This window comes from Coenobita brevimanus, chromosome 107 (genome assembly GCF_032717465.1).
Source record: "Coenobita brevimanus isolate Jiangsu-jjx chromosome 107, ASM3271746v2, whole genome shotgun sequence".
Lineage (NCBI taxonomy): Eukaryota > Metazoa > Arthropoda > Malacostraca > Decapoda > Coenobitidae > Coenobita > Coenobita brevimanus.
Window position 1 is genome coordinate 23,423,599 of NC_137060.1, and position 15,178 is coordinate 23,438,776.

Below are 15,178 nucleotides of genomic sequence, written 5' to 3' on the forward strand. Positions count from 1 at the left end.
CTTGCTTTAAGGAAAAGAAAGGGTATGGATGATTATAATGATGCTACTGATGATTTATTTTATATTATTATTATTATTATTATTATTATTATTATTATTATTATTATTACAGTATTATGCCTCCAGAAATCACCCTGGTAATAAATACAAGGTGACACACTTGAGGCATCAGCTATCCAGGTCATTGTCACCGATGCAGCCCACATGTATACGTACCCTGGTGTGTGTGTGTGTGTGTGTGTGTGTGTGTGTGTGTGTGTGTGAAAAAGATGTTTAGTGGGGTTAAGTGTGTGGGAGAGCCAGGTTTTGGGTGTGTGGGTGTAGGTGTATAGGAGGGAAGGTGTATGAGGAAATAATAGACAGGTGTAGACGTCAGGTGTGTGGGTGGGCAAGGTTCAGGTGTGTGGGAAGGCATGATTAAGGTGCGTGGGAAGCTAGGTGTGTGTTGGGCCGGTGTGAAGGTAGTCAGGTGTGTGTGAGGAAGATGTGTAGTGGCTGTAGGTGTGTGGGAGAGGGACTTCGGTGAGACGAAGATTATGATGAAAGGTGTGTGTGTGTGTGTGTGTGTGTGTGTGTGTGTGTGTGTGTGTGTGTGTGTGTGTGTGTGTGTGTGTGAGAGAGAGAGAGAGAGAGAGAGAGAGAGAGAGATGACAGGTGTGTAGTGGTCAGGTTAGGTGTTTGGGAGTCAGTTGTGTGGAAGATATAAGGAAGGGAGAGGGAAGGAAAATAATGATGAGGGAGTAAGACATTAGAGAGAGAGAGAGAGAGAGAGAGAGGCTAATGACGATGAAATTAGACAGGAGGAAGGAGGTAGGAGGGGAGAGGTAAATTATGATAAGAAAAACAAGAAGCGCCAGAGAAGGAGGAAGAAAGACAGAGACGTAGGCAAGGAAAAAAGAAAGTGGAGACAAAGGTGAGAGAGAGAGAGAGAGAGAGAGAGAGAGAGAGAGAGAGAGAGAGAGAGAACGGATAGGATAACGGAAAGGAGGTCTAAAGCATAGGGGGTGGAAGGGGTGGAAAGGGGGATGGAACGGGAGCCTTGTCTTTGTGTGGGGGTGAGGAAGTGACCCCTTTGACCCCCTCCCACCCCAGGGGTCAGGTGGGGGGAGGGGGAGGGGAAGGAGGAAGGAGGTAGAGTGTAAGAAGGAAGGAAGAAACGAAGGAAAGAGAGAGAGAGGGCTGAACAGCATATCGCGTTGCTAAGACTCACATGCATTAAAGTACATAAAAATCATGTATGCCATTAATCAGGCGGGCTCACCCCCACCCACCTACCCCTCCGGTGATGTAGCCGGCAGGTGTGGGAAAGAGCAAAAATGTCTGGGAGGAAATTATTTGGGAAAAAGTTAATTGTTGAAAGGGGGAGCGCAAGGGAGGGTTTAGGGGGAGAGGGAGAAGGGAGACAAAATAGGGAGAAGAGAAGGGAGGAAAAGAGAAAGAATGGAAGGAAAGGGGAAGGAGGGAAACGGAGAGAGGTTAAGGGTAAAGTGGAATGCAGGGGGAAGGAATGGGGGTAATAGAGAGAGGGGAGGAAGGGGGATCAGGGAGAGGGTGGGGGAGGGGAAGGGAGGGGTTAGGAGGAGGGAGGGGGAAATAGGGTAGGAAAAAAGAGGGTCGGGGAGGGAGGGATGAAGGGAGCATATGCGACAGAGTGAAAAGTACAAAGGAAAGGACGTAGGTATGAGAGAGAGAGAGAGAGAGAGAACCCTTCCATTAGCTTTGTCGATCAACACCCAGACATTCACCTGCTATTACCGCCACCATTATCACTATTACTACTACCAGTCCCTCCATTACTAATCTCTTGTCATTCTAACTTGGCTAATATTGCCGTCTCTCCATCTTGAGTGCCTCATTATAGCGATCGATTAGCACCATTAACACTGAAATTGGTGCCAGTGAAGGAGTGCTACGGCAAGGATGTAGAGCCTTAGCATTGTCTTTTTCTGCCACTGAACTGCATTAGACATCGAAGGACAAATATCTGGTCTAGTTGAGGGTGAAAGAGCTATTGCATGATATCGTAATGTTAATCTGTTGTTCCACCTTAGCACTCGAGAAATGCTGCAGAGGGTGGTGCTGAAGAGATACGCCTTCATGCGGTGACACTGATATGACCACATGATTCGGCTGCCTGGGTATGCAAACGTCCCCCAGTAACCTTCATATCCCCCGAAAAATGGTTGGTGGACTGCAGGAGGACAACTTAAGTCTGCAGAAGCGTTCAGTATGGGGAGATGGCAATTTTAGGCCAAGTTAGAGTAAGAGGAGTATGGCAGCAATAGCAGTGTTTGGTGGTCGCAACGTTGGGGCAGTCCTAGTCATTGCAGTGTAAGTGATCTCCCACATAGCCATAGCAGCAGTGAAAGTGGTGGCCGTGGCGGTATGGGCGTGTGTGGGCGTTGACTGGACTGGGTTAGAGCGACGTAGCCTCACTCTCAATGCCTCAGCCTACACACACACACGCCCAGACCGTCAAGGATCCGAGGGTAGGCGCGTGGGCAGGCTAGGGTGCGGGTGCCCTGGTGGTGCTGGTGCCCTGGTGGTGCTGGTGCCTTTGGTGGTTACCGTTAGAGTATTTAGTAATCTGCCCCTTTTTCCGAGGTAGGGGTAATTAAGGGGTTAGATTAGGTAGGGTGGGGTAGGTTGGGGTAAGTTGGGTGCGTTAGGTTAGGTTGGGTTAGGGTACGTTAGGATAGGCTGGGGTAGTGAAGGGTAAGGTAGGTTGGGGTAGGCTTGGGTAGTGTAGGGTAGGGTAGGTAGGGTTAGGGTAGGCTATGATAGGCTAGGTTGTGGTAAGCTGGGTACGTTAGATTAAGCTGGGGTAGCGCAGGGTTGGATAGGTTGGGTTAGGGTAGGGTAGGTTAGGATAGGCTAGATTAGGTTGGGGTTAAATTAAGGTAGGGTAGGTAAAAGGAGGGCATTGTTAAGTAATCTGTCTATCTTTTGGGTTAGTTCTAATTGGGAAGTTAATGATGTGGTTCAGTTTATTACAGCATGGGTATGTAGATTAATGACTGTAATACCACTCTCAACCACGTATTGTTGAGTATGTGGGTTACTGATCATTTAGTACTTTCATCAACATTTCCTCTGAATACGGTAGCATCTCTTTTATAATCTTGCTAATATCTGCTTAGGGGTAGACATCAGGCAATGAAAGGGTTAGTGAAGAAATATTAACATATTCACTATAATCTTGATCTTGTATTTGGCTCTCTTGTTATTTTGTGTTTATATTATTTTTTTCGTGGATGGAACAATCGTGCTGCTTCTGGCCTTTGGTTCCTTCTTCCTTGCATTAAAAAAAAAAAAACACTCAGAACAAGGATAAAATAAAGTTAGTAAAATCGAAGTGTAAAAACAAAATACTATCTCTGAAGGTGTTAAAAAAAAAATTGTGTCAGGACGTTTATACCAGTGTGTGTGTGTGTGTGTGTGTGTGTGTGTGTGTGTGTGTGTGTGTGTGTGTGTGTGTGTGTAGGCAATTATGTGTTGTCTTTATAATGTTGTCTTGGTGTGGGTGTCACCGTTAGGACAGTGGCGGTGCTCTTTCTTCCGGGTTACGTATGTTGGTCAGTGGATAGCCAACCTTTTCGGAACCTTTTTAACACCTTAGTATTTTATGCAGAGCCTGACCTCAGACGATATTAGTGAGAGAAACCTTGACTGATGGAGGGTTACCTACTTCCTCGATTCACGATTTGGCGGCCCTAGACGTGTAGGTATTGTGTTCAGACCTGCAGTAGACGATTTTGTTCAGCTTCGACAAATTACAGCAGTCAGATTTATGGTTCAGAGGATTGAAAGGAAATCAGGCAGCAATAGACCTCTTTGTCCATTTGAAGTTCATTGTTATGGTGAATGCAATCACTGTGGTATTGATTATATTGTGTGTGTAGGTCGGGGGAGTCTACCACCCATTCACTCGATGAAGTGCTCCCTTCAGGTGACCCTGTATTTTGTAACAAGCCAGATAGTTTCCTTCACTCCAGGAAACCATTCACAACGTTAGGTGGTAACCATATATATTTTTTCTTGTATCTAGACGAATTTCACTTTTTCTGCGCATTTCGTTAAAATATTAGGTGGTATATCTTTTTGTATATCTTTTGTATGTTTTCCTCCGTTCCCTTTCCCTTTAGATTCCCTTTCCTTCCCCCTTCCCTGACCTTCCGCTCCCTTTGTTGGTGAAGAGAAAGAATTGGAGGGGAAGTGGAATAAGGGAAGGGAAGGAGGAAGGAGTTTGAAAGGGAGGGAGGGAGAGGAGAGGGAGAAAAGAATTAAGTAAGGAGAGAGAGAGAGAGAGAGAGAGAGAGAGAGAGAGAGGTTAAGGTAAAGGGCTAAACTGACCTTGTGGGAAGGATATGTCTTAAAAGTCCCCCGCTTACCTGTCTCACATACCACCTGTCATTCTTTCTCTCTCTCTCTCTCTCTCTCTCTCCTCTTCCTTCCTTCCGCCCACTTTCCTTCCGCTCTGCTTCTTTTCCTGTCTTTTCCACCCTCTCTCCCCTTTTCCCTGTCTCTACCGTTTTTTTTTCGTCGCTCTCTCCATTCTTTCCTCCCCCCGCTTCCTCCCCCCTTCCTTCCTTCCTTCCTTCCTCGTTCTTTTCCTCCATCCCTCCCTCCTTCCTCTTGATTTATGCAGGACGTGGGTGTGGCATCTCTATAAGGAGAGAGAGAGAGAGAGAGAGAGAGAGAGAGAGAGAGAGAGAGTGAGTGAGATTCAGACAACTGTAAAATATAGGAAATAACGACTAAGAGATTATTCATTTTATTCATTTTTGCATTTCACCTCCAATTCATTTATCTGATTGCTAATTGTCGTGTGTGTGTGTGTGTGTGTGTGTGTGTGTGTGTGTGTGTGTGTGTGTGTGTGTGTGTGTGTGTGTGTGTGTGTGTGTGTGCGTGCGACATTTTCTTAAGTTCATGCTTCTGTCCATTCATTATCAAATCTGTCTCGTTTTATACACCCATTCACTACGAGGATGTCAGGCTATCATTCATTCATTCAGTGTTGGTCAAGTTATAATTTATTCATTCCTGTCTCATTCTTATTCATTGTCCAGAGTGCATCCAAGTTCATTTCTGTTTCCACTCATCAATTCCTTTTTTTTTTTCCAATCCTCTTTTTCACTCCGCTGTCTTATTTCCATTCATTATACTTCTGGCCGCGTTCTTATTCACTGCTCTGCCTGTGACTCATTCATTCTAGCCTGTGACTCACCCATTCATTGGTTGCTTTGTCTTGCTCCACCCATCCACCTACCTACTCCACCCACCCTCTCCTACGTACCTACCTTTCTGCCTGCTTTCCATACGTACCTACTTACCTACCTACCTACAAACTTCACTTACCTACTTGTACCTACCTTATCTATCTACCTACTTGCCTACACGCACACCTACCCACCTCTGTTTACCTTCCAACATTATACATACGTGCATACAGATTGACAGACTGATTGACGTCTGTAGATGCTTTATAGATATACATGCATGGACACATACAGCTATGTGGACGGAGACAGATAGATGAAACTGATCTGTAAGTAGATAGACAATGAGAGAGAGAGAGAGCGAGAGAGAGAGAGAGAGAGAGAGAGAGAGAGTCCCCCTAAGGAGACTGGGCTCGTGTTGTTTATCAAGTGGGATGCCGTTTTGGGTCATGTCTTCTTCGTTATGTGTTTTGTTCACTCACACTCCCTTATCCCTTATCCCTTACCCCTCCTCATCCCTCGTACTCCACCCATCATTCTTGTCCCTTCACCTCCTCGTTCCTCATCCCTTATCGCTCATCCTTGATTCACGCTTTATCCTTATCCCTCATCCATTTCCCCTAAGCCCCCTCATCCCTTATCCCTCATCCCATACTTCTACGTACCCCCTCACCTCTCCACCCCCTACCCCTGTCTCCTCTCCCCTCATTCCTCATCCCATACTTCTACGTACCCCCTCACCTCTCCACCCCCTACCCCTGTCTCCTCTCCCCTCATTCCTTCCCCCTTATACTCTCGCTTTCCTCTCTGACCTCCCCTCACCCCTCATCTCTTTATTCCTGTATTTTGTTTTCTCACACACCCCTTACCCCGTTATTCCTTATACTTCCCCCCTCCTTGCCTCCCTCCCATCTGACCCTCACCTTATATCCCTGACCCTCAGCCATCATCCCTACCCCCTCTCTCTCCTTATCCCTCAGCACTCACCCCCATCCCTCACCCCACATCCCTTGTCTCTTCCCACCCTTACCCCTACCCCTGTTCCCACCCCTCACTCCCCTCCCTTACTATTCCCCTCATCCCTCAGTTTAATAATGTTCAGTTTCTCACCGTTCAGAAATCGTAAGAATAACCCCAAAAGCAACGTCACTGCACTGATCGTTCACCTCTGCTATGCTTTGCCTGGTTTTGCGTCCCTCTCATGTGTGTATTTAGGAAGTTGTGGTGGGGAAGGGGTTAAGGAAGGGAGTTTGTGGTTTGTTATTGTTCGCGACCTATAAGACAGTATCGTGGTGGCCTGGGATTGCATATTGCCCCCTCCCTCTCAACTCCCACCCCGTCTCTCTCACCCTCCCTTCCCTCTTACACTCCCTCTCCCTCCTCATCCCCCTCATACTCCCTCTCTCTCACCCTCCTTCCCTTCTCATCCTCCCTCCCTCTCACATTCCCTCTCCCTTTCCCACAATATTCTTACTCCTCTCCTGCTACTCTCATGTCCCCCCCCCCTCCTCTTCTTCCCTACCATCTCCCACGCTTCTCCCGGTGTCCCCTTCCCTCCATCCTTTATTCCCTCCCTTCTCGCAGTCCTTTCCTTTCTCCTCTTCTCCTTCCGTACTCCTCCCTCCCTCTCTCTCCCAGTTCCTCCTCTTTTCACCCTCTCTCTTTTTTCTCTTTCCTCACCCTGTCCCTCTCCTCCTCTCCACCAGCGATTGCCACCATCACTATCACTCAGACACTTTTAACATCAAATCACCCACACTTCCTTTACAGCTTCTAATCCTACCTTTCAACTTCGATTTCGTCCTTGATTTCTTTGTTTACCTGTTGGCCTTGAACTGAGTGCTGGAGCGGGGTAGCAGTGAATGAGTTAAGTGTAGTAGTAAGCAGACTCCCCCTCCCCCAGCTACACGCACAACTTCCCTCTTCCCCCCATCCCCCCAACCCCCACCTCCCACCCACCCCATCTCTAACAACATGTAAGCAAAATCAGACAGACCAGACAGATGGATAGACAAATAGATAAAGAGAGACAGACAGACAGGAGGACAGAGACATAGACACAAACAAAACGGACAGGCAGCAAATGACACAAATACTCCCTACCCTGCCCCCTCATGCCGGTCAGACTCTTGGATTAAATTGTTTCCCTCAAGTCCATGTTTCACCCAGTAGTATAATTTGGGACCTGAATCTGACATTTGACTGTTGAGGATCGTATTTGGGGGGAAGATTGAACCTGAGCAAAAAGAATGGCTGCCAGAATGTGTTGGTGATAGGTACTGATCTGAATTTTCTATCATTATCATCATCATTTAATCATCCTTCATTATCCCAAACTACATCGTCATTACCATCATCATCACCATCATCATCATCATTATCATCATCATCACAGCGTCACCGATCCCCATTTTCTATGCCGTCACATCCTCCCCTCCCTTCACTAACGAGATCAAGGGTCAACTATAATATACTTCCTGTCAGTTATTACATTTACTGCTGTATAGGTGCTTATTTATTTATTATGGCCTTGTGGTTTATGTTTCCTGCCTCTGTGGGATTATGTGTGTGTGTGTGTGTGTGTGTGTGTGTGTGTGTGTGTGTGTGTGTGTGTGTGTGTGTGTGTGTGTGTTGTATTTCGTGTTTCTCATCCTGATTCCAATTTCCTCATCTTTACAGCGAGATCCAGGTAGCGTATGGGGAGTGAATGAATATATTTGCACCATTTCTTTCATATGTGTGTGTGTGTGTGTGTGTGTGTTTCGTTTCTCCTGTGACTCTCCTTCTAACTCTCTTTCCCCTCCGTCTTTGCAGTGAGATCCAGTTGGCGTCGGGCGAGTGGATGAATGAGTTTGTGCGCCGCCCGAGTCGCCGGCGGGAGAACAGCGTCTATGTACCACCCGCAGATGTCGTCAAGCGTTCCCTCATCAAGCGATCGTGGACCATATCTAGTGAGTCGTAGAGAGTTTCCTTAGGTTGTTTATTTTTGGCTTTAATTTATTTAAGAGTAGTTTAAGGTTGATGTGTATGTAGATTATCCCCTTTTATTTTTTCGCTTCATTATTTATTTTGAGTAGGTTAAGGCTGATGTTGGTTTGAGTAGGTTAGGGTCATTATTATTATTATTATTGTTATTATTTATGTATTATTTTGCTGGATTAAGTTAGATTTGGATTCCCGTTGTTTGGTTAATGTTAATACCTGTTTGCTTTGGTTAGGATTAAAGTTGCTGGTTGGTTGGGTAGGGAAAATAACTTGTACTGTATGTGCCTATTGGAGACGTGATAAGGAGAACATAGGAAGAGAGGATGACTGCAGTAGGTCAGTTGGCAGCTTCTACAGGAGGGACAAAACTACTAGAATAAGACAAGGGTAGCAAAGAAGTAGGAGGTGCTCATGAGGTGATCACAGGCCGTCTTTAGTGGGGCGTGTGTATAACTTTCATGGCTTATTTTTTGCTATTTTTGACGAGTAGATTTTATGAGACGAAGCTTAGGGTTGATACGGGTCGTCTGGTTTAACAACTGATATATAGAGTTTAGTTATATGTGTTTTTATTTCTTTAACAAGATGAACAGAGGAAGGAAAAGTAGAGGAAGCCAGCGAATTATATAGTTGCTCAGATGGGAGGAAAAGGTTGAAGTAAGTGACAGGAGAGAGTAATACACAGAGGCTTTAGTTACCCTTATAAAATTCTTGGCACATCCGTTTTCTCTCAGGGTCAGACTTGCGAGAGGACGGGACTCGAGATTCGCCTGGATATCTATGTAAGACTGAACTATTCTGTGTATATGTGTGTGTGTGTGTGTGTGTGTGTGTGTGTGTGTGTGTGTGTGTGTGTGTGTGTGTGTGTGTGTGTGTTTTATCACGTTTGTGCTTGATTTCAGACGCGGCTAATCTTGCAGTGCTTTTGTGTGTGTGTGTGTGTGTGTGTGTGTGAATTTTAATTTGCTTACAGGTGGAATTTTGCATATTGGTGGCCGACTTTCTTTGATTTTGCTCTCTTGATTAGTTTGCTTAGTTTTAATGTGCCGTGGAGGGTAAGATTGCAGTGATATATGTAAGTTTTTGTTCTAACGTGTTTATTGAAATAGTGTTAAAACAGTGCACTAGCTTCTAACTTTACTAGAAATAAGAATACAAAGGATGTTTTTTTATGTGTTTGCTGCTGTGTTGTGTTGTGTTTTTTTCTGTGTTGCAAATTATGGTGTGTTGCTGGTTTGATGTGCATAGAAATATGGTTTACACTTCTTCTGTTACATTAGGAGTAGCTGCTGCTCCGATTCCCTCTCTCTCTCTCTCTCTCTCTCTCTCTCTCTCTCACACACACACACACACACACACACACACACACACACCGCTCGCTTGTGCAGTGGTAACGTTCTCGCTTGCCATCTGGTAGACGGGAGTTCGCGCCTCGCTCAGGTTGCGAAAAGTTTCACGGAGGAAGTGGGTGGTTACTGTCCCCCTTGAGCAAGGGGACGGGTGTGTGCGTGTGTGAAGGTCACAGCCTTGCCCTTAGATCGGACTATATGAGCTCTCAGCTTCCTTCCGGGAGGGTAAAAGCTGACGATCACGACCATCAGGTGATCCTGACCGACCCGGTGAATTACACACACATTGAGTACAAGCCATATGTATGTGCACAGATGATTGCCTGTTCATGCATATTGTTGCTAAATGCAGTGTGACCTTGCTGGTGTGTTACCCGTGCTTATACCTGTGTTGTGATGCTTGTGTTGCGTTGTTTATGTTGCAGTGTTGCATATGAAGCAGTAGTGACAATAACAGCATCACCTGAACCACACTTAGCAGACTCCCCCCCCCTCCCTCTCTCTCTCTCTCTCTCTCTCTCTCTCTCTCTGGTCAAGCGGTGAGAGGTGCCTGCTACCCATGCCAGGTAATGACAGGTGTGACAGAGGTATGTTGTACTGCACAGGTCCAGGCAGCGGTGACTGGAGCACGCCAGACCTGCGTGTTGCCTCCGCCTCCCGCCCCTCCACACCCCACAAGCCCCCAAGAGGACATCGCCACCCCGCAGATGAAAACGAACCGCCCTGGGACAGTCCCCACTACCCACCCCGGGGAGCGCCGCCCCCCCGTCGCTATAGCATGAGCAGCTTTGACGGTACGGCGGGCAGTCCACGGCAGATCAAAGGTCCTCCACCCACTCCACCTCGCCACCGTCACCACCTCCACTCCCAGCACCACTCCCCCGTGCACCGCCAGCCCTCACTGGAGTCACCACCTCCACCCCAGCGTCGACGCCTCCTGCCAGAGTTGCCCCCGGAGGCCAGTGACCGACCTGCCACACTGCCCCGGAAGCTGAGGCCACGACACCAGGTACAGTAGTCACTGTTTTATTTAACAGTAGTCATAGAGGTGCAATATTCACCAGTTTTTAATATTAGTAGTCACAGCTGCACTTAATGTATTTTGAAGTGTTTTCTGTTTATACCAGTATTTCATTCATTTCCTTACACGTTCCTTCTGTGTCATGTTCCGTCCAATTGAGAGTTCTTTGAAGCAGAAATTAACTAAACTCTTTACGACTACGGTTGCAGGACGACCCAGGAGGCAGGGGGTCGTCACACCTGGCCCCGGACAGCGACCCCACCCGCTTCCACTCCATGCCCCGCACCACCACCCGCCCCAGGTCTCCCAGCGGGGGACGGGGCCGCCCCGAACCTTATGGCAGCCCAGGTATTAGCCCCGGACCCACCACCATAGCCCTGGGGTCTGCTTTTAGCCCCGCCCGCCCCACGCCAGCGCCCAGGGATCGAACCCGGTCTCCTGTAGGTAGCGGCACCCCAGACTACCCGACGCCCCTCGGCCAACAGCAGCGGCAGGGGGTGACCCGCATCATACCAGTGGAGATAGAGGGGGAGGGGTCCCAGCCCCCCTCACAACGACTCGACCCGCCACCCACCCTCACACTCACATCAGGTAAGTGTATCTGTTTGTAAGTGTGTTCAACCGTTTTTACGTCTCATAGTATTTTGTATGTTTATTATTTTTTCAGATTAATCTAACATGCCATACATAATACGCACACGTATATCGTACCGTAGACTTTACATACACACGTAAACATCATTCTTTCTCATACACATACATGGCATATTGTTTAACTGTATACATATCCTGACACATTTTATCTAGATAGCATTCACATGCCCACTTAATTTTTTTTCATGCTTTAGCATAACATATTTCTTGATCGCACACATATTAACATTATATCTATGTTCCATTCACATGCATACTTGAACTTAACTCTTTTCTCATGCATATTTACACTATCTCTCTATTGCCAGACGCCTTAATCCCGTAAGGAGTGGCCACAAACAAATCGTCTCCATGCCGCCCAGTCCCCTGCCATTTCACTGCCCTCCTCACAGCTCACATCCCCGTCTCTCATGTACACATTTACGCTACGTATTATTTGGTCTCACTTCCTACAATACTCTTTAGTTTACTTTGACCTTCAGTATCTTCAGCATTGTCCTATTTCAGCACATAACCACCACTGCTAGAGATCGGCCAGTACGTAAACCTAATGTGTAGCCTTCTCAGTTATTAGACAGTTTCAAAAATGTACTCTTCTTTGGTATTCCTCCTTTTGGTATCATAAACTTTTCTCCTCCTCCTCCTCCTCCTCCTCCTTCTACTACTACTACTACTACTACTGCTACAACTACTACTACTACTTCTTCTACTTGTCATTTCCATTTACAAGTTGTTCTTCCCTTCCTCTTCCTCCTCCTCCTCCTCCTCCTGTGTGGCGACCAACATAAAGTGAAAAAGGTTGGAAAGAGCAGAGGGATGAGACTGATGGGTGGAGAGATAAGGAAGATGGCGCTTGTGTGTGTGTGTGTGTGTGTGTGTGTGTGTGAGAGAGAGAGAGAGAGAGAGAGAGAGAGAGAGAGCGAGCAAAGCAGCATTAGAATTTAATAAAAGTCCGAGTCATTTATAGCTGTTGCGACCTGAATTTAGTACTGTATCAAGATTAAAGTATTTTTGTTGCCATTATTCTCTCTCTCTCTCTCTCTCTCTCTCTCGCTTCTCCCAGGGTTCAGTGGTTAGGTTGCGTAAGGGAGAATGGGATGGGCATATGGGAGGCTGCGAGAGATAGAGAGAGAGAGAGAGACAGAGAGAGAGAGACGAAGAAGAAGAAGAAATGGAGGGATCAGCAGAATGGATATGTGTGTGTGTGTGTGTGTGTGTGTGTGTGTGTGTGTGTGTGTGTGTGTGTGTGTTTTAGAGAGGGGGGGATGCCTAGGGAGGGGAAAGGAAGTGTAACCCTCCATATACAGAAGAAGGGACGGGGTGAATGGGCAGAGAGAGAGAGAGATGGGAGGGAAGGGGAAAGGGGTAGGGTTGAACATAAGGGGAGGGAGGGAGTATGGTATAATTTAGGGGGAGGGAGAGGGGGGAAGGGAGGGAAAGGGATGGGATGGAGCAAGAGGGAGGGGAGGTGAGGGAAGGGAAAAATTGGGGAAGATAATAGACCACAGGAGAAGGGGGAAGAAGGGGGAAGAAAGGAGAGGGGAGTAGAATGAGGGGATGAGGAGAAAGGAAGAGGGGAGGTGAAGGGGAAAGGTAGGGAATGGTAAGGTAGGGTATGGGTTTTTGAGGGAAGGGGAAAGGGTAGGGAGGGGATGAAAGTGAATGGTGAGGAATGAAAAGGATGATACTAGTGTGATAAAATGGTGATATGAAAAAGAAAGTAAAGAGGAGGTAGAGTGTGATGCAAGAGAGAGAGTGAGTGAGAGAGAGAGGGAAGGGGGAGAGGTAGGGAAGTTATCGGGCAATGAAGGAGAAGGGTTATGCTCCATTGGTTACCTGACAATAGAGAGAGAGAGAGAGAGAGAGAGAGAGAGAGAGAGAGAGAGATCCACTGAAGCTCTTGGTAAAATGACATCTCGTGGTGATACAAGTGGTGATGTGGTGAAAATGGTGATGATATTGATGTATAATGTTGATGATGATGATGTGTTGTTGGTGAGGGTAGTGGTGAAATATGGTGATATTAATAGTGATGTGGTGATTGTAAGGATAGTGATGATGGTGATATTATTGTGTAGTCATGGTGGTGCTGACACAGTGGTGGTGAAAAATGTTCATCGTGGAAGGAGGATAGTGGTGGTAATGGTGGTAGTTGTAGTAGTACAGTAGTGATAGTAAGTGTGGTAGGTTGGTAGTAGGGTAAGGATAGTAAAAGTAGCAGCTGTGGTAGTGGTAGTAAAGGTGGTAGCTGTGGAAGTGGTAGTAATTGTGGTAGTGAAGGTGATAGCTGTGGTAGCGGTAGTAAAGGAGGTAGCTGTGGTGGTGGTTGTAGTAGTTGTGGTAGTTGTGGTGGAGGGGCAGCAACAGTAGCGAAAGTAAGAGTACACCATTACCCCAAATACGGAGAGTGAGAGGCAAAAAAGAGTGAGATGGTGTCTGGCGAAAGTAGCTACGATGTGGCGTAAAAAGAGCTAGTTTTCATTTTTCTCTCTTTCCTCTGTTTTTCTGTCTCATTTTTCTCTCTTTCTCTCTTTCCTCTCTGTCTAATTTTTCTCTCTTTCCTCTCTGTCTCATTTTTCTCTTTCTCTCTTTTTTCTGTCTTATTTTTCTCTCTTTCTCTCTTTTTCTGTCGCACTTTCTCTCTTTTCTCTGTCGCTGTCGTTTCATTTTGTCTTCTCTTCTTTGCCTTTTTCATTTTCCTCTCTTTCCTCTTTTTTATCTCTCTCTCTGTCTTTCTGTAGCTGTCTCTCTCATTTTCTTTGGATGTATAGTATTAATTTTGCCCTTTCTCAGTTTTCAGGTTCTCTCAAATATAGTTATGGAAAGACTGAGGGAAAGAGGGGGGGAAGGGAAGAGAAGAGGGAAAGAGGGAGACAGGGAGCTGGAAAAAGAGGAGCAGGGAGTGAGTGACTTAGGGAGGGAGGAAAAGAGGAGGACTGAGTGGCTGAGGGAGAGGGAGGGAGGGAGGGAGGAAATGAGGAGGGAATGAGTGACTGAGGGAGAGGGAGGGAGGGAGGGATAGAGGGAGGGAGGGAGGGAAACCAAGGACAATTGATGTGTGAGTCAAGCCCCCCCCAACACCCCCCCCCCAGCTACAAGGACTCAAAATAACTACACATCTACCACAAAGACAGTAACCAAGGAGACTCAAATATAGCACGAAAGTACAGCTAATAGATAAACAGACACAGATAGATACCGGTAGATAGACAGATAGACAGTTTCTTCTTGAGACTTAAATGGCAGCAAACACAAAATAAAAACACATCATCGTACTGAATGGGTTAATAAATAAATAAATAAGGAAAATAAATAAGATAAAGAAAATATTATAATAAAAATCTTTCTGTTAAGGAGAGAAAAAGATGTTCAGTCATTGATAAGAGAAAGGAAGTTTGAGGAAGATAAACGTATGATTTTTACCTCTCCTTGCGTTATCTTGACACCAGTCCAAGGTCAAGGAGAGAGAGAGAGAGAGAGAGAGAGAGAGAGAGAGAGAGAGAGAGAGAGAGAGAGAGAGAATCAAGCCTGTGCGTTTAAATCATGAACTATCCGTTTCCACACACACACACACACACACACACACACACACACACACACACACACTATACCTTTGTTTACACTGGCCAGCTGATTCATTCACTGTAAATCCTCTGTAGTTTGAAGGCGGATGTTCTTAAGCCTTATGGCCGGAGGGAGAGAGAGAGAGAGAGAGAGAGAGGAAGGGGAGGTTTTGTGCGCGTGTGAGTGAGTGTTAGAGTGTGTGTGTGTGTGTGTGTGTGTGTGTGTGTGTGTGTGTGTGTGTGTGTGTACGTGACTTCATGTATTCGAGTTGTGTGCATCTGATGTATGTACTGTATGTGTGTGCGTGTGTGTGTAGACTTATTAATGCGTGTACTTGTGTGAGTACGTGCTTTGTCATAGAAACAAAGACTCCGCAGGTGGCATTG

At 46.4% G+C, this 15,178-nt stretch overlaps 1 protein-coding gene across 1 annotated transcript in view; it reads left to right on the forward strand.

Annotated features, from left to right (window-relative positions):
* The window catches only part of LOC145416727 (uncharacterized), a 118,252-nt gene that overhangs the window by 9,351 nt on the left and 93,723 nt on the right, over positions 1-15,178 (forward strand). The window contains exons 2-5 of the mRNA XM_080285656.1: positions 8,034-8,170; positions 8,939-8,986; positions 10,165-10,562; positions 10,784-11,165. Of these exons, the coding sequence (XP_080141782.1) occupies positions 8,062-8,170; positions 8,939-8,986; positions 10,165-10,562; positions 10,784-11,165 (937 nt within the window). The 5' untranslated portion in view covers positions 8,034-8,061. The remainder of the gene's footprint in view (positions 1-8,033; positions 8,171-8,938; positions 8,987-10,164; positions 10,563-10,783; positions 11,166-15,178) is intronic.